The 19,827-nt window shown below is 44.6% G+C and overlaps 1 protein-coding gene across 1 annotated transcript in view; it reads right to left on the bottom strand.

Moving 5' to 3' along the window:
• Positions 1-712: 712 nt before the first annotated feature.
• Positions 713-19,827, bottom strand: part of fam222b (family with sequence similarity 222 member B) — a 42,474-nt gene continuing 23,359 nt past the window's right edge. The window contains exon 2 of the mRNA XM_033045823.1: positions 713-4,512. Within this exon, the coding sequence (XP_032901714.1) occupies positions 3,173-4,495 (1,323 nt within the window). The 5' untranslated portion in view covers positions 4,496-4,512 and the 3' untranslated portion in view covers positions 713-3,172. The remainder of the gene's footprint in view (positions 4,513-19,827) is intronic.

Genomic DNA, 19,827 nt, shown 5'->3' with positions numbered 1-19,827 from the left:
GTCACTGTCAGTAAAGCTTTGAAGCCTTGGTGATTGAGGACAGGGGAAAGAGGGTGGTGTTTGAAGTGGTTACAGCCCTGAACTAGACAGAATGAAATACAATTCGACAAAATATTTTGTCTGAATTTCCTGTTGCTTAAGAGAACCACGTGAGCATAATTGTTAACCAACACCAGCTCTGTGCTGAAAACAATGCTGGCTTTCCATTTTCAAACTGTGTTCATTATAAGAGATCCAGGGAAAGCAAAGACTTAAGGCTTTTCAATGAGCTTCAAGGGAGACCAATGACTTCACTCATACACAACTGACACTCAGACCCTCACGAAACAGGCAACATTCGTACAGAATTATTACACTTTTTTTTTTAAGTTACAGTAGTATAGCAATATTCAGCCAGTGTATGGAGAAGTAAAATAAAACATATTTACTGCTCTTGCTGCCAAACTTGACGGTGATTAAATCCACCATTTAACAAAAGTCTTACCTTTATATTAAGGACAAGCAAACACGATTAGAATTTGATCAGTAGGCGAAGGGGAGTATTGTAAAGGCATTGGATTTACAGGAGCTCCCCTGTGCACTGGTATTCAGCAAAGCCATAGAAGATAATCTAGTTTGACACATTTAATTTCAGGAATGAACAGAGGTTGGTAGAAAATTTGTATTTTCACTTTCTGCAGTTAATACCACATTTTGTAGTGAAACATTTAAAAAACGCTCGCCTCAAATTTCTCCCTTTGTTGAAATAAATGTAAGTTGGTATTTGAAGGCAATGGCGCTGGCCGATATTCTAATATACAGTGGTTGCTCTGCTCCTCCTGGTCTACACAGCAAAGTGTCTCAGGCATCACAGTTAAGTATAAAACAGTCAAAGCCCCAGTTCTCACCAGCAGGTGTCTCTGATGAGCAACTAGAAGAGGAATACTGGCTGAGAACAACTATTGCAAAATGAACTGTGGCATCTGATACAACCGAGATCAAAACTAGACCCATCAGTAAAATGGACGTGTGAAATAAAACCCATACTCAGCAGGGCAGGCAGCATCTGCAGCGACAGTGACATGGTTAACCTTCCCAGTTGATTACCTTTTGTAAAATTTCTCTCCAAGATCCTGCCTGACCTGAACATTTCCAACACTTTAACAGATCAAACCTGGAATCTGTGCACCCAAAGCCCCTCGTCAATCTTGAAAGATTCATAATTGAAGAGAGACTCATTTATCATCCACAGAAAAACGTGATTGCACGTAACTGTAATAATGATTCAGAACACAGTTTCAGATTTAAATAAAAGGATTAACAAACAAAATCACCCTGACATGGAAATGACTGACAGGCCCATTCTCAGGTCCCACGAGAAGGTGCTGGTCTGCTGCCTTCATGTCGGTTTTGATGCAATAGCGTGGTTCACTGGGTCGCTTCTAAAAGCAAACCTGGGCTACACAGGAGTAGAACTGGAGGTGTACACAGGACTAGGTCATCGCACTGCAATCTGTCCCCAATAGACACTACAACAATTGGACAGCTTCACTCTTAACACATATTCCTCCTACGCAGACCAAGTGATGCCTCCTCACAGCCACCAGCTGCTTAAAGAATTGTGACAATGGTGGGAAAAGGTGCAAGGAGGGGGTTATACCAGCAGTTTGCATTGGGTCAATGGTCAAGGGTGGTGAATCTAAGGTATTATTTGCAACAGAAGGTTGTGGAGGCCAAGTCAATGGATATTTTTATGGCAGAGATAGATAGATTCTTGATTAGTACGGGTGTCAGGGGTTATGGAGAGAAGGCAATAGAATGCGGTTCGGAGGGAGAGATAGATCAGCCATGTTTGAATGGCGGAGTAAACCTGATGAGCAAAAATGGCCTAATTCTGCTCCTACCATTTATGACCTTATGACCTCCCCGCATCACTACGAACCTGCAGAACTATCCTATATCACTGTGTTATATCAGTGCCAAGGTCTCAAATGCTGGGCCACAGGGAAAGAGCAGAGAATAAAATAGGTAAGGATTGCACCATGGGACAGGCACAGACAAGATGTGCTGAACACCTCCTGGCAAAGCTTCTTTGACTCCACATAATACTCTCTCACCAGGAACTCATGCACTCTCTCGCCTAATCTCTTTATATGTCCTCTGGCTCTTGCCACTAAAGCAATCATGATGCACAGAGACCCAGAGGAGGAAAAAGCAAAAGGGCTTTAAAATAAATTAGCATAATAGCCAGACTGCAATGTTATCTGTGGGGACAGCTCCTCCTGCTTTGGAACTATGCTTACATTTTGATCTACAGCGAGAAAATAAATGTAACTCTACGGATTTAAATGAGCTTGCAATCTGTCACTGCTTGGCCCATGAATTTCACGCTGAACAATTTTCCCTCATGGTGAGAGCTTTGCAATTGAATCATCCATCAGGGTTAAACAGAGCTCTGTAGTTCACAGATTAGAAAGACTGCAGCAAGCCTGCAGTGAATGAGGCACGAGAGGAAAGGGATGAGGTCGGACCACAAAACCGTGAAGTCAAACTCAGATTACCCACAGCCAATTGGTAACACACCCAAAAATTCCATCTGAAGAAGGGTCCCTACCTGAAACATCACCTATCTGTTCCCTCCACAGATGCTGCATGACCCACTGAGTTACTCCAGCACTTAAGGTTTTACTCAAAAATTCAGATAGGGTTTGCTGGAGCAACACAAGGTGACAAGCAGACCCCCCATCTCTCTCTGGTGAAAACTGTTAATGGGGACATTCTGGCACCTTGGCACCAACCCCCTAAATGCGACTGAAGGCCTGGTGCACATATGCCAGATATTTTCATGGCTGCTTGCCATCTGTTTTTCACAACTCACTTTAAATCAAAGATGTTGGTGTGCAGCTGTGATTGCAAGAATGTGCACGCTTTGCATTTTGACCTCTCAAATACTGTCACTGAAACTGGTTTCTGATCTGTTCTGATCTGTGCATTAGGGTAGACCTACAGACCCTAATTTCTGTAAAATATCCTCCCTCAAAGTAAGATGTTTGCATCAATCTTTCCTCAACCCTCCAAAAAAACTAAATGAAAATCACTGACAAGTTTGGCAATCAAAAGGCAACAACACAAAAGAACATTATCGAAAATTGATGTTAAGACTACTTGAGAGCCTGATCCACTCAACACTATCTCATCTGTACACGGGATGGTGGATGTGACTACTCTGATTAACATTTGGTTCTGGGCCTCGGCTGATGGGCAACCTGTGGACCTTGCCCAGCATACCCATAGTCTGGTCTCTAAAGCAGGAGTTCTGGTAGTCTGCACCCAGGTACTCCACCGTCTGCAGGACATTCGTCTGGCCGGAGGAACCAGCTCCGGTTCGGAAGTGAGTCCCTGCCACGCAGTCTACTGGCCCCGAAGCTCCTCCATGAAACACCATTCCCAGGTCCTGGGACCCCGAGCTGTCGCTGTTGGGAGTCGGAAGGATGTTGTTCCATATTGGCTGGAAATACTGCCCGTTGGAGTAGGACAGAGCCCCCTGCATCCCGTTGACTGGGGGTGACGGCGACAACTTATCTCCGGGGACCTTCAGGTTGTAAGGCTGGACGAGGCACAGCTCCGCAGGGTAGCTCAGTGTCTTGCCGGGGAATCCGGCTCCAGTGACCTCCCTCTGGAGCTTACCCTGGTGACCTGCAGTGTCTCTGCTCATGTGCTGCAGCTGTGCCAGCTGGTGCTGATGCCACGTGGTAGAATCTATGTCACTCTGGTAAACCATTGGCATCCTGTTCACATTGCCCATAGCGACGCTCCCCGGGGCAAGGGATGTCATGGCAACGGTCGGGTCCCCGGGGTTGACGATGCAGGGGGGCAGGTGAGACGGTGCAGCGTGGCCCGACACCCGGGAGCTGGCGTGGATCAGCACGTTGCGGCTGATGGGACTGGGGTTGGCGATCTGTCCCTCACAGACTGAGGTAGTGGTGAGTCCGGCACTGGTCTGGCACATCTGGTAGATCTGGTGCACAATGCTGTTCAGGTCAGAGGGCCTGTTCTGCTGCAGGTTGGCAACCATGGAGAGTGGAATGGTTGAGGTAGACACCGTGACGTTGGGAGGGGCATCCCCGTCTGGGCGCATCTTGCGGTATCCATGTAAACCAGGTTGCAGCAGCGTGTTTTGCGGGTGGGTTAAAGTGCTAGGTGCAGGGTATGGTGCGGACGGGGGGTTCATGGCGACGTCTGGCAGCAACCTCACCCGGGTTCCGTCAAAGTCCTTCACTATCCTCTTGGTGGGCAGCTTGACTATTGCGAGTAAACCACGGTTAGAACCGGCTTGCGAAGGGTAAGGACTAAATCTCTGGCCCGAAGTGTCTAAACCATTCACTGTACGACGAAGATGCTTCCTTTGTGGTACTTTGACGCTGTTTGGGAAGATTTTTATAGTCAGTGGGTTGTTGGCAACTTTCTTAGCATACGCATCCAATTCTGCTGGGGTTGGGTACTGTGCAGATCTCATCTTTTGTGTATTTTCCCCTAAGAATATAAAGAAGAAGAGAGATGAATGACAAAGGACATCAGATAGTCAGTGCACAGAGTTACTGATCAACTGTCTTTCTCTGAGCATAGTTAATTCCTGAGCCATTATTGGAGCTACATGCCAATGGCTTTTATATTCCCGAAGTCAACACGGATTATAAACATTGTTTTTTACAACTGGGACTGCATGTAAAATACAAACAGAAAATAGAACACAAGTTGATGGAAACAGTTATCAGGTCTGACAGCATCTGTGGACAGGAAACATAGTTAGTACTTCAGGTCATTACGTTTACATCAGCTGGAGCTAAAACCAGGTAAAGGTAGAGGGGAGAATAAACGATCTGTGAAAAAATGGAGAGCAGTGTCAGAGTTTAAATGACAAAAAGGGACAAGTAATAAAAGACTGGGAGGTGAAAATGTAGAAATTACAACAAATCTGGGAAGGAATGAAAATGCTGAACTCAAATATATCGAGTCCAGAAGCAAAATCATAAATCAGAAGCACTCAGTTCAGGAGGCAAATGGGGAAAGCAAATCAGAATTTACATTTTCAGTTGGAATAATTTTCAACTTGAAACATTAACTCTCCTTCAGTTTCCGCTGAAGTGGCCTGACCTGCTGTACTTTCCACATTTTTTGTTTTTATTTCACAAATCCAGCATCTGCAGGTTTTTCATGTTCATTGCGTGTAGATGTCTGCACAGTAATAAGTCTTTTCAGAAGGAGGTAGTTCTATTGAATTACGTTCAGCTTTAACTTTAAAAAATAGATAAAGTTAAATAGTGTTGATTTTGGAAATTCCAAATCAGGACGGCACAATGACGCAACTAGTAGAGCTGCTGCCTCACAGCACCAGAGACCGAGATCCAATCCTGACCTCAGGTGCTGTCTGTGTGGAGTTTGCACGTTCTCCCTGTGACCGATGGGTTTCCTCCGGGTGTTTTGTTTTCCTCCCACACCCACATCCTAAAGACGTGTAGGTTTGCAGGTTAATTGGCCTTTATAAACTTTTTTTCAATCTCTTACCTTGCTGGAGATGCGATTTTTTTCCGGATCGTATCTCCGGTTGCTCTGCAGCCTAACATCACGGAGCTGGCAGCCTTGCTCGAGACTGACTTTGAGCCCCACGGGACCGTAGACTTACCATCGGATCCTGCGATCCCTTGCCTAGGATCGACACTCCTGCAGATTTCACCATCGAGGAGTTCGCAGCCTCGGGTAGAGACTGATGTTGGGAACCTCCAAAGTCGCAGGAGGTTCGACCAGCCCCGACCCAGGTGTGATCCCCCGATGCGGGGGCTTGATTGCACCGACGCGGAGGGCCCGACCGCCGGCTTCGGGAGCCAAGATCACCCCAACAACGGAAGGCTCAAGGCCCCCAACCGCGGGAGAACAAAGAAGGGAAGAGATTGAACATTCTTTTCGCCTTCCATCACAGTGAGGAATGTGGGGGAGTCACTGTGGTGGATGTTTATGTTAAAATATATTTTGTGTGTCTTGTTGCTTTTTATTGATATAACTATATAGGAAATCAAATTCCACGTATGTTGCAAAACATACTTGGCTAATAAAGTATGATTATGATAGTTAAGTTAAACGTTTTGGTTAGCCTATGTTTTAATTTAAATATATTCCAACTTAACAACCTTACGGGTTACATGTCTAGAATCTGGGAAGGACCTGTAATCTTTCAACAGAATTGGGAAAAATTAGCATCATAACATATTTTAAGAAATTGAACAAGAGAGCAGAGGAGAAAACAAAGGTGAAGGTCTGCAATAAAGGTGAAGGGCTGGAGGTATTAAAACTAAAGGGATGATGGTATAAGCAAAAGGAGACAGTTGTGGGTCACGCAAAGACGCCAAGGACGAGCCTGTAAATTAGCATTCAATTATGAAAATGAATTGCAATTGAACTTCTCGAGTCAGAAAGGTTGCAATGTATCATTCATAGTGCTGACGCTGAACTGCATTGGAAGATTCATGGGGGCCAAGGAGAGAGAAGTTAAACAATAAACGGAGAAATAAACAGGTGAGAAGGCAGAATCTGCAATGTGAAATGAAAATAGTTGAGAGATAAACAGGTTTAAAGTTGACAGAAAGATGGGGCAGTGAACTGAGGAGAGAACAGATTGTTCTTTTTGAATTAACTTGCTCCTTTTCTTTGCCCATTACCAACTTGCGTAGGCAGGAGATGTTAGATGACAAAATAGGTGACATTGCCAAGTCGCAAAAGCCTAGAAGTGAAAATGAAAAACAATTTTCTGAAGTTACCCAATGGCAACTTCAGAAAACGTAAAACAGTGGAGATATAGAAAAGTGCAGATCCTGGAATCTTGAGTAAAAAACAAAGTGCGGAACTCAGCGGGTCAGGCAGCACCTGTGGAGGGAATGAACAAGTGGCGTTTCGGACTGTGACGTCTTCATATTGATGGAGTAAGGGGAGAAAGTTGGAAAAGAGAGGTGGGGGTAGGACAATGCCTGGTAAGTGATACGGTGCACTCCATAATGTTTGGGATAAATACCCACCATTTATTATTTGCCTCTGTACTCCACAATTTGAGATTTGTAATAGAAAAAAAATCACGTGGTTAAAGTGCACATTGGCAGATTTTAATAAAGGCCATTTTTATACATTTTGGTTTCACCATGTAGAAATTATAGCAGTGTTTATACATAGTCCCCCCATTTCACGGCACCATAATGTTTGGGACACACCAATGTCATGTAAATGAAAGTAGTCGTGTTTAGTATTTTGTTGCATATACTTTGCATGCAATGACTGCTTGAAGTCTGCGATTCATGGACATCACTAGTTGCTGGGTGTCTTCTCTGGTGATGCTCTACCAGGTCTGTATTGCAACCATCTTTTAGCTTATGCTTGTTTTGGGGGCTAGTCCCCTTCACTTTTCTCTTCAGCATATAAAAGGCATGTTCAATTGGGTTCAGATCGGGTGATTGACTTGGCCACTCAAGAATTGACCATTTTTTAGATTTGAAAAACTCCTTTGATGCTTCAGCTTTATGTTTAGAATCAAAGTCTTGCTGTGGAATGAACCGCCGGCCAATGTGTTTTGAGGCATTTGTTTGAACTTGAGCAGATAGAATGGGTTTATACACTTTAGAATTCATTATGCTACTACCATCAGCAGTTGTATCATCAATGAATATAAGTGAGCCAGTACCTTCAGCAGCCATACATGCCCAGGCCATAACACCCACACCACCATGTTTCACAGATGAGGTGGTATGCTTTTGATCTTGGGCAGTTCCTTCTCTCCTCCATACTTTGCTCTTGCCATCACTCAGATATGCTAATCTTCGTCTCATCTGTCCACAAGATCTTTTTCCAGAACTGTGGTTGCTCTTTTAAGTACTTCTTAGCAAACTGTAACCTGGCCATCCTATTTTTGCGGCTAACCAGTGGTTTGCATCTTGCCGTGTGGCCTCTGTATTTCTGTTCACAAAGTCTTCTGCGGACATTGGTCATTGACAAATCCACACCTGACTCCTGAAGAGTGTTTCTGATCTGTCAGGACAGGTGTTTGAGGATATTTCTTTATCATAGAGAGAATTCTTCTGTCATCAGCTGTGGAGGTCTTCCTTGGCCTGCCAGTCCCTTTGTGATTAGTAAGCTCACCAGTGCTCTCTTTCTTCTTAATGATGTTCCAAACAGTTGATTTTGGTAAGTCGAAGGTTTGGCTGTGTAGTCTCTAACAGTTTTATTCTTGTTTCTCAGTCTCATAATGGCTTCTTTGGCTTTCATTGGCACAACTTTGGTCCTCATGTTGATAAACAGCAATAAAAGTTTCCAAAGGCGATGGAAAGACTGGAGGAAAGACGAGGTGCTGAGAGCTCTCTTATACCTGCATTAAGGAGGCAATTAAACACACCTAAGCAATTACAAACACCTGTGAAGTTATGTGTCCCAAGCATTATGGTGCCGTGAAATGGGGGGACTATGTATAAATACTGCTGGAATTTCTACATTGTGAAACCAAAATGTATAAAAAGGGCCTTTATACAATGTGCACTTTAACCACGTGAATTTTTCTATTACAAATCTCAAATTGTGGAGTACAGAGGCAAATAAATAAATGATGGGTCTTTGTCCCAAACATTATGGAAGGCACTGTATGTGAATTTAGATGAGGGGGGGAGGTGATAGAGTGGAGTAAACTCGAGATAAATAGGAGACAAGAGGATGTAAGATAGGAGAGAAGTGGAGTGAAGTGTAAAGCCGGAGGAAAGGAGATGGGTGGAAGGGAACAGTGAACAGTGGAGGGAGGGGTATAAAGGGGAAATGAAGGTTCGGGAATGGCAGATGAGCACATGGAGGAGGAGAAATGGCATAACCAGAACTGTACACAATATTCCAAAGGCAATTTAACTAAAGTTTTAAGCTGCATCATGACTTCCTGACTCTCAGAGTCAATGCCCTGACTGATGAGGGCAAACATTCCATGCATCTTCTTTACCACACTACTTATGTTACCTCTTTCAAGGAGCTCGGGACTTGGATAATGGATAATGCTGATAATTTGTAATGTACAGCAGAGGAATTATTTTCAATATCAGACTTCAATCATATAACAACTCCCAAGGTAAAAAAAATGGAAGGGATATGAAGAGAGCCAGTATAAGAGTAGAGTAATCAAATTGTAAAAGGAATTTGTGAAGAATGCAATGGGCTTAATGGCTGCTCTGATGGTAGACTGAGCTCAAACAATTCCTCAAAGCTGCCAATACTTCACATCGCATTTTCACATCCTCAAGTGCTGAGCCTCTCTCTCGCATATTCTTCACAACCAAGTTCTGCACCAAGTTCTGTCAAATGTAGCCTCAAAACAATTTGCACGGGATACACAGCGGAGACAGGAGCGTCATTGCAAGGGATGAAAGGGCAACCTGACCATTTACAGAAGTGGAAGCAGAAGCACTTGGTCACTTGTGGTCAATTAAAAATAAGCTGTTCAGGCTGTGGTGCTGTCTATTTGTACGGCAGGTGTGAGACTGCCCCGGGACTGAATATTATCTATTTACTGGTGCGAGTACGTAAAGGAAGACATCAAGTTCCAGCTTTAAAAGGTCCAGGTGGGAGAAGGAACAGCTCACGTCTGGGGCACAAGGAAGCTGACAATGAGCTATTAGCAGCACAATTCAGAGCTGAAGAGACTGGGCCATGAATATTGCGATTGGCAATGCTTTAATCGGATTATTCACACACTGACTGTCGCCCGAAGCGCTTAACTTTATGCTTTGTTTCATGGGCTCGAACAATGAAAGACAGGAGCGAGTCTGTACTTCCAAGGTTCCGTAGCACTGTCAAGATTTGACCAAATAGGAAGTAAGTGAAAGAGCACATTTATCTAATCACAAATAAAGCTCATCAAAATATCTCTGTTTCCTTAGAAGATTGAAGATGTATTACTGATTACTTTATTAAACTGCTACAAGTGTACAATGGAGAGTATGTGTAGGAAGGAACTGCAGATGCCGGTTTAAACCATAAACACAAAAAGCTGGAGTAACTCAGCGGGTCAGACAGACATCTCTGGAGAAAAGGAATAGGTGACATTTCGGGTCGAGACCCTTCTTCAGACAGAGTCAAGGGAAAGGGAAACGAGAGACATAGGGTACGTGCAATGGGGAGTATATTGACTGGATGCATCTCGGCCTTGCTTAGCAACTCGAATGCCTGTGAACGAAGGAGATTACAGAGAACGGTGGACACTGCCTGGTGCACCACAGGTACTAACCTCCCCAACAAAAGGGATCAATAGGAGGCAATCTCAAAAAGTCAGACAATATCAAAGACCCATATCACCCTGCTCACGCTGTCATTTTGTTCTTATCATCGGGAGGTAGAGGAGTCCGAAAACCGTGAGCACCACGTTCAAGAAGAGCATCTTCCGAGCAACCATCAGGCTCTTAAATACTACATAACACTCACCTCAACAATGAACTGCTATGAACTGTGTCTTTGGTTGCTCTAAGGATTTTGTTTTTACACAGGTATTACAGTAATTAATTCTCTGAGTTTTTGATTATACTTATCTGTGTACTACGTTTACAGGCCTGATAAGTCACTGCAAGTAATAATTAATTGAAATGAAAATTAAACACTCAAATGAAATATTGAGAGACGCGTCGTTATTGCACCAACTTCAGTACCTATTTAGGGCACGGTTACAAACACGAGTGAACTCGACAAGTCAACATGCCACCAAATTATTTGAAGTAAAGAGCAAAAGTAGAGGAATCTGAATCCTGGAATTTTTCAAGGTATCCTGAAATAAATAATGTGACACTGGTGATAATTAACAGATCAGTGATCCTTCTGAAGGGTAACTGACCTGAGACTTTCTCTTGCCATAGGTGCCAACTGACCCTCTGAGTATCTGCAGCAGTTTTAACTTTTATTTTAGACATCTAGCATCTGGAATTTTTGACATTCAATTAATATCCTCTGCATGAGGAAAAGGAGATGAAATTTGCATTTACAATATAAACCAAATGCCTTATTTTCAACAAAATCCCCACTGCTACAGGAACTTGAGTGTGTCAAATGCAGCATCTCTGGAGGCAAAGGGATGGTTGACATTTCAGTTCAAGACATTGCATTATTGCATTGGGATAGTAAATATAGATGCCAAAACAAAGAGGTGGGGGGGGGGTGAAATAGAAGGCTAGGAGATTATAAGTATAACAGATGAGATTGGGGATGATGGGCAGACAGAGCAATGTGGGAAGGGGGGGGGGGGGGAGTTGAGGGTTAGAGGCTGGTAGGTAATAGGAGGGAACAGATAAAGGGGGAAGAAATCTCTGATCCTCAGGGATCAGGAGATATTTTCTTGGTAAAAAGAGGAAAAGTAGCACTATTAAAGCTCAAGTTTCCCCTGGAGTGTTAGTATCAGCACTTCAATGGAAGTACCTTAAATAAAAGAGACAATAGAAACCGTATCTAAACAGGTTATGATCCCCTGGGGAAAACCTGAAAAGCCGCTGAAAGAACAAAGCCTCCGATCGAAACACACCTCAATCATTACATGTATGAAAAGGATTGTGAAATGAAAGCCACCACTTCAGCATTAAGGGAAGAAAACATTTTAGCCTAAACATTTCAAGCAGATTCTAACAAGATACATATCAGGCCACTGACAGAATTTATTTTTTGAATTTCTCACATCAGTGTTTCATCCTGGTGTTAATACAATTCTCTCCACACAACTCAAGCTTGGTAGGACAAAGCCCTGTACTTATTGCTGAGAGACTTCCATTCTAATGGATCCGGTGTAAAGATTTCACAGAGCCATCATTATGTTCTGCTGAAATATTTGAAACAGCAACCCATGCAGTAAACTGGTTAAGAAGGGTAGCAGGGTTAACAACTTTGAGCACCCTCACACACACTCATCAACTTAACATTTCAACTATTTCCAGCTGCCAATTAGTGGCATGATGGGGAAAAACAAATTGCAGGATAGGAGTGGAAGAAATGAGAAAAGAATAAAGCACAAACTAACACAGATATTAAAGAAATTTGGGACAGAGTTTACAAATCTCCACTGAGGGTCTTGAAATCATTCAGTTCAGCTGACCAGATTGGCATTGTAAAGATTTTAAGTCCTTCACTGCACGAAAGGGGGAATTAAATGTCATTGAAACAGAAAGAAGTGTTGCTGCCACAATGTACAACATGCCTTTCTCTTTGATTAAAACAGATGTCATGTTCATCAAAAGGATGAATTGTTCCAATAACATTTCAATTGCCTCCTCTGCCATGAGGGTTAAAGATGGGAGTGGTCAAGCCTGTGTTTCCAAGACATTTATAGACATAGGGAAAATTATTCAGATTGCTCCCTCTAAAACCCAACAGAATAACAGATTAAAGTGTCTGTACAACAAGAGTCAGAGTACAGGAAGGAGATAGAGAACTTAATAACATGATGCCAAGACAATAAATTTGCCCTCATGTCAGCAAGACGAAGGAGCTGGCCATCGACTTCAGAAAGCATAGTGCAGTACTTGTCGTAAATGATGGAGAGCTTCACGTTCCTTGGTGTTAATATAACCAATGTTCTACTATCAAAAAGCCTGTAAATGGCAATCTACGAATGTGCGCCACAGTCAGTGTGCTGCCCGATGCAGAGATCAGAGACCCAGTGATGACATTTTATGAGGCCGATGTCAGATCATCCTCCAAGGAGAATCCTTGCAGTCAGGCCCAGATAGAGTAAATGTGAATGCTAAACACCTGCGTGGACTACCTTCACTGGAGTATTCATACCGGAAGTGGCGGCGCTGTTGACAGCTGTGGCTCGTCTGCAGTCCGTCTGTTTTTACTTTTTTTGTTGTTTTCTTTTGTCTTGTTTTAGTTAAATTTTAGTTTATTAGGTTGTGTATATGTGTGTGTGTGTGTGGGGGGGGGGGGGGTGTGAAACATGTTTTTTTGTCTCTTCCTTCGGGGGAATGCGACTCTTCTTGTCATAACCCTCTTCTCTGCCTCCGTCTGTGCTGAGGCCTAATGGCGGAGCTGGCGGCCTCCAACTGCGACCGACCTCGAAGCTCCGGAGGCAGAGCCAGCCAGGACTTACCAACGCGAGGCTGGCCGAATTCTGGCTGTGGCGGCATTCTGGTGGCGGTGGCCCGGCTTCGGGGCTGAGGTGGTGTTCCAGTGGTGGCGACCTGAATTCGGGGCTCAGTGGACGACATCGTCGGGAGCTCGCAGGTCACAGGTTGGTGACCTGTTTTTCTGGAGCTCCCGCAACCACAGCTGCGTCCGCTGGACTGGAGGGCGGCATCTTCGGCAGCTTCGACCACCCCGGGCCACGGAGCTTGAACCGGCCCGTTCGTGGAGCTCGGTTGAGCCGCAGGACTTTCTTACCATCATCCGGCGGGGTCACAACAACGGAAGCCTAGATCGCCTCAGCGCAGAGGGAGAACAAGGAGGGAAGAGACAGAGACTTTAAGACTTTTGCCTCCATCACAGTGAGGAGGTGCCTGGTGAACTCACTGTGGTGGATGTGTTTGTGTTTATTGTATGTTTTGTTATTTATTATTATATGTATGACTGCAGGCAACGAAATTTTGTTCAGACCGAAAGGTCTGAATGACAATAAAGGAATCCAATCCAATCCAATCCAGGGCATCTTCAATTTCTCATGTTTGCAGTTCCCTTTCTAAAGTCAATGGTTAGTGAAGTGGAAGTTCGGAGACCACATGCCAGATTTTATTGGTGTATCAGCAGCGGAGAGAGTTAGAGGTTTAAAGAAATTAAACAGATCACCTATACTCTAAACAAATGTTGACAGATGCAGTAGAAAGTATCCTGGCAGGTTACATCATGGCCTGGTACGACAGTTCCAATGCACAGAAACCCTGGAGACAACACAGAGTAGTGGACCCTGCCCCTTCCATCATGGGCATAGACCTACCTGCCATCAAAAGCGTCTACATGAGGCACTGCCTCAAGAAAGAGACAACTATCATCAAGGACCCCCCACAATCCAGTACGGCCTTCTAGTCACTACTGCTGCCGGGCAGGAGATACAGAGGCCTTAAGTCCCACACCACTGCGTTCAGAAAGAGATACTTTCCTACAACCATCAGGTTCCTGAACAGACCTACATAACCCTATTTCTAGCTCAGCAACAGAGCATCAAGGACCACCTCTTGCACTATCACTTTCTCATTTTCTAATTGTGTTTTGCAATAACAGCTTGTTTTTCTTGCAGTCTTTTTCTTTTCATTGCCTTGTAGAATTTATGTTTTTGTGCATCTGTCTGAGCCTATCTGCCAGTACTGCTGCTGCAAGCAAGATTGTCATTGTACATGTACCTCATCGTACTTGTGCAAATGACAATAATGTTGGCTTGCCCATCTATCTATTATAATATAAAACTCTGATCTTGGATGTGGATGTATTTATTTGTGTGTGTGTGTGTGTGCGCGTGCGTGTTTTCCTATGTGATTCACATATCCTCGAAAACCCGACGCGCTAACAGTGAAATTTTTACATATTCCGGTAGGGATTTACCTCATGATCTCAAAAATCGCCTCATCTGAAAATTAGATTAATTATTTCCCGAGATTTTTACTAAAATTGTTCACCAATCAGATCTTTTTTGAAGTTAACGAGCTGAAGTTAATGAGCTGATGACGTCACATTGGCTCTGCTCCATCCCGGCAAGCTGCGCAGTTTTCAACGCGATGCCTGCTGGGCACTGTTTTCCACTGTTCACCACCCTCACCCCCCCCCTCCCGTTCTTCAAAAGACGCAGAAAGAACGAGCAGGTGGGCTCTGTACTGCAGGTCCCGTGGTCTTCCGAGGTCACAAGCTTCCCGGGTTACTTTTGAAGAACTTTCTCCTCACGGCCTGCTGCGCTATGTTCCACGCACAGTGAGTGAAGTCACCCCCCCATCCCCCACCCCTCCCTCCCGCTGCTAACCGCTCCTATCCTGCTCCTCCCCCCAGCAGCTACACGCTCCCCCACTGCTAAGCACTCCTCCCCGCTTCCCCCCACCCCCTCCAGCTGCAATCATCTCCCCCTCTCCCCCTCCTCTTCCCCATCCCCCACTCCCCCTCCCTCTCCTCTCCCCCCTCCCCCTCCTCTCCCCCCTCCCCCTCCTCTACCCCACTCCCCCTCCCTCTCCTCTCTCCCCCCCTCCATCCCCCTCTCCCCCACCCCAACCCCCCTTCCCTCCACTCAAACTCTCCACCTTCGTCCCCATCCCCCTCTCTCCCCCTTCCTCTGCCCCCACTCCCCTATCCCTCCCTCCCTCCTCTCCCCCCCCTCTCAACCCCCTCTCTCTCTCCCCCCCCCCCCCACCCCCCCTCTCTCTCTACCCCCCCCCTCCCTCTCTAGACGCGTCTGCGAGGTGGGGGCTAAGCGCCAGTGGATAGGGCGTGGATGAGATAAAAGGAGCCAATGAATAATATTAATATAATATCAAGGGGGGTGGTTAGTGTGTGTGATGCCGCAGGCCGCAACCCCCCCCCCCTCCCCCCCCCAACGAGACCCCCCCGGTCTAGTACTTATTTTAAAATAAAACACCAGATGGGTCCCAGCCCAAAGTCTGGTATATCTATATTACTAAAAGTCTGATCTTGACCATTTCCTGTTGTTCTGTATATTGATTTTAGAAAAAACGCTGCCGCTTACGGCTGTGATTTTTGGCCATCTTACTCAGAGTCCCCCTCCACTGCGCAGGACAAGAGGATTTTTCCCATCGATGAAAAATAAAAGAGTTATTAGTGTTTAAATAATGTTGAGATTCTCTCTGCTGAATTGGAAGTGTTGAGTGCCTCAGTCAGTCTCTGCAAGATGGGGAAGCGAGAGGGTCACGTCTCTCAGTCTGAGCTGTGAATAACACTGAACACATGTCTACTAAACTGTCAGTGGTTTTACTGACCTGTCAGTGCCCTTAATGTGGTTTGAAAATATAGTTTGAAAATGCTAAAGCTGTGTTGCCTTTGGTTTGGAAATGCTAAAGCTGTGTTGCCTTTGGTTTGGAAATGCTAAAGCTGTGTTGCCTAATTAAAGTTGCCTTGCCTAATTAAAGTTGCCTTGCCTTCTATATAATTAAAAGTCAAATCTTGACCACTTCCTGTTTGCGCTTTATATTGATTTTAGAAATAACCCTACCACGTACGGCTGTGATTTTTGGCCATCTTACTCAGAGTCCCCCTCCGCTCATCAGGTGCCGATGATTATTCCCATCGATGAAAAATAAAAGAGTTATTAGTGTTTAAAAGATGTTGAGATTCTCTCTCCTGTCAATCATGCCGTGAAGGCCACGCCCCTTCTGGTGGGTGGGGGAGGGACTATAAAACCCAGAAGTGTGGGCGTGGCTCAGTCTCTGCAAGATGGGGGAGGGAGAGGTCACGACTCGCCGTCTTTAGTGGCCTTGCACCCTGATGAAATGGTATGAAACTGCACTTGAATTTGGTGACCTTGCACCATGCTTGAAATGGAATTTTAAGGAATAGCTGTGAGTCAACTGCCAGCCCACCAGCCGTGAGTGAGCTGCCAGCACAAAAGGCTTGAGTGACTGAGCCGCCACCCCAAGAATCCATTCGGCCCACAATGTCCATACTAGCCCTCTGGAAACCAGTCCCTTCAGCCCACAACACTCATACTAGCACTCCAGAAAGCCCCCCCCCCCCCCAACCAACCACCCCACCGCCACTGGCCACCAATATTGGAATTGGTGGAGAGGTGGAATATTAGGGGACCAGCCCTCCCGTGTGATGCAACGGCTCCCACTTAGTCTAGTATATTACTAAAACTCTCAACTTGTTTGTTTGTTTTTATGTATGCGTGGGATCCCAAACCCCGCCAAAACGGTACACGATAGTGCTACCATTTTTGGCCCACCTTACTCACTATTGTCCTGGGATATAAATGAAACAATTTTCGTTCAGATTGATGTTATATTTTAAACTTTACAAAAATCACTTTTCCACTTGCCCTGCCCGTCAGCCGCGTTACAATTATGTCACAATGGGATCCCGAATATCATTTACATTTTTTTTAAAAATGCGATTCTCAAAAAAATCCTGGTTTTAATCAAATTCTTCCGTTTTCATTAACAGCTAACATTGTGTTTCATTATGTTTTTTAAAACACGATTTTCATTGAGAGTTCCATTTAATAAAAATCATTGCGATTTTCATTGTGGAGGGGTGGGAGGGGGAGCAGGGGGATAGAGGGAGAGGAGGGGGGTAAGGAGGGGAGGGAGTGACAGAGGGTAGGGGAAAGGAGAGGGAGTGAGGGAGGGAGGGAGGGGGAGGGGAGGAGGAGAGCGGAAAGAAGAGGGAGGGTGAAGAGAAGGGGAGGGAGCGCTGGGGGCTGAAGGGGAATGGAGGAGGATAGGGGTAGGAAGAGCGATAGCGAGGTAATGTTGGAGGGGAGAGGGAAGAGGGAGGAGGGAAAGGAGGGGGTGATATTTTACAGGTTATTGCCATTTTGAACTTTTAAAAAGTCGCAGTCGAGCTCCACTTGCTAGCTTGGGGGAGGTATTGCCGTGACTCGAGTCACAACGGGAACCCGTCAGCCGCGCCTGCGCAGTTGGTGGCTATGGATCAGTGTAGAATATTGCCTTGGGGGATGGGGCCCAACGGGTCGGCACCTGGTCTAGTATTTATTTTAAAACAGAACACAAGATGGGTCCCAACCCGAGGCATCATCTGCCCATCACCTCCACAGAGGGACACGTGACAATAAACTGAACTGTACCTGCCTACAAACTGAATGCAAGAACAAGTTACTTGAATCTGCTCTGCCACTTAATAAAATCATGGCTGATCACCTGACCTCTAACTACTTGCTTATTCCCTGTAACCTTTCACACTGTTGCTTAGAGAAATGTATCTACCCCTATCTTAAAAATAAACTAACTGAATCAATAACTTCAAATAATATTAAATACTTGTACTCAACTTCCTAACCTTGTTCTAAGTTTCGTACTTTGTGCATTGTGCTCTTTAGATTGCTTACAGGTTCACCAATATCCCCCTCTACAACCACCCCACTCCCAATCCACAATTTTTTTGTGAAATGTATAATTTAACATTTTAAACCGTTCAATTTGCCCACACACAATTCTGAAACACTCAAAATAGAAACTTGCCTTTCACAGTGCAGATGTTATTTGGATACAACAGATTTCACGTCCCCAAAGCATTCAATAGATTAACAGCCTGTGGTTACAGAGGTTAAAATACAATCAATATGCTCAGCAGAAGTCCAGAGATAACTCCGAAGCAAGAACAAGAAGTAAACAATTATTTTCGCATTGCTTTAAAAACTTGAAATGTCAAGAAGAGTGTGCAGAAAAAGAAAACAAAGACCTTGGTAATGAGGTGTAACAGACCAGACATCCATAAAACATTTTTTTCCTTGACCACTTGAGTGCTAAATTAACACAGCAAGTATATGTCAGCTCTTCCCACAGTTGTGTGAAAACACTAACTGTGGACAAGCTGGTTCCCAGTAAATATGTGAGATGAAGGGAATTTCAAGATATCATGCAACTGGTCCCTGGAATTCTACAATTATAGGACTCGATCTCCTGAAACTTTCCTAAATTCTGTCAATTAGATAAATTTGGAGCAATTTAAAAGCTGAAAACATCTCGGCAATTCAGTGCAAAATATCCGTGTGGAGGATGAAAGCCTGTGTCACTTACGTTATGTAATATTAAAAGTTGACAATTGATTGCTGTAAACATGTCCCCTTTTTTTTTTAAACAGAATTTTTCAGGATGGATAACTCATAAGGTCCAAGAAGTCTGCTCTTTCAAATGTATAAATCATGTTCCTCCACCTACACACTAAGTCTCCCTAACAAGTTCTCTCTCCAGAAACTTAATCTTAGAAACATAGAAACATAGAAATTAGGTGCAGGAGTAGGCCATTCGGCCCTTCGAGCCTGCACCGCCATTCAATATGATCATGGCGGATCATCCAACTCAGTATCCCGTACCTGCCTTCTCTCCATACCCTCTGATCCCCTTAGCCACAAGGGCCACATCTAACTCCCTCTTAAATATAGCCAATGAACTGGCCTCAACTACCCTCTGTGGCAGGGAGTTCCAGAGATTCACCACTCTCTGTGTGAAAAAAGTTCTTCTCATCTCGGTTTTAAAGGATTTCCCCCTTATCCTTAAGCTGTGACCCCTTGTCCTGGACTTCCCCAACATCGGGAGCAATCTTCCTGCATCTAGCCTGTCCAATCCCTTAAGAATTTTGTAAGTTTCTATAAGATCCCCTCTCAATCTCCTAAATTCTAGAGAATATAAACCAAGTCTATCCAGTCTTTCTTCATAAGACAGTCCTGACATCCCAGGAATCAGTCTGGTGAACCTTCTCTGCACTCCCTCTATGGCAATAATGTCCTTCCTCAGATTTGGAGACCAAAACTACGCAATACTCCAGGTGTGGTCTCACCAAGACCCTGTACAACTGCAGTAGAACCTCCCTGCTCCTATACTCAAATCCTTTTGCTATGAAAGCTAACATACCATTCGCTTTCTTCACTGCCTGCTGCACCTGCATGCCCACTTTCAATGACTGGTGTACCATGACACCCAGGTCTCGCTGCATCTCCCCTTTTCCTAGTCGGCCACCATTTAGATAATAGTCTGCTTTCCTGTTTTTGCCACCAAAATGGATAACCTCACATTTATATCTTATTATAATCTTATTCCTAAAGCTATTTGTCTTCAATGTCTTCTTGCTAACATATTCTCCAATTCTATCTGTTTTTTAGTCTCACTGATTTCCCCTTCTGACTCAATTTTTTTA

Source organism: Amblyraja radiata, chromosome 28, assembly GCF_010909765.2.
Source record: "Amblyraja radiata isolate CabotCenter1 chromosome 28, sAmbRad1.1.pri, whole genome shotgun sequence".
NCBI classification, from domain to species: domain Eukaryota; kingdom Metazoa; phylum Chordata; class Chondrichthyes; order Rajiformes; family Rajidae; genus Amblyraja; species Amblyraja radiata.
Note: the sequence above shows the minus strand (reverse complement) of the source record. Positions and strands in the feature narration are given on the sequence as shown.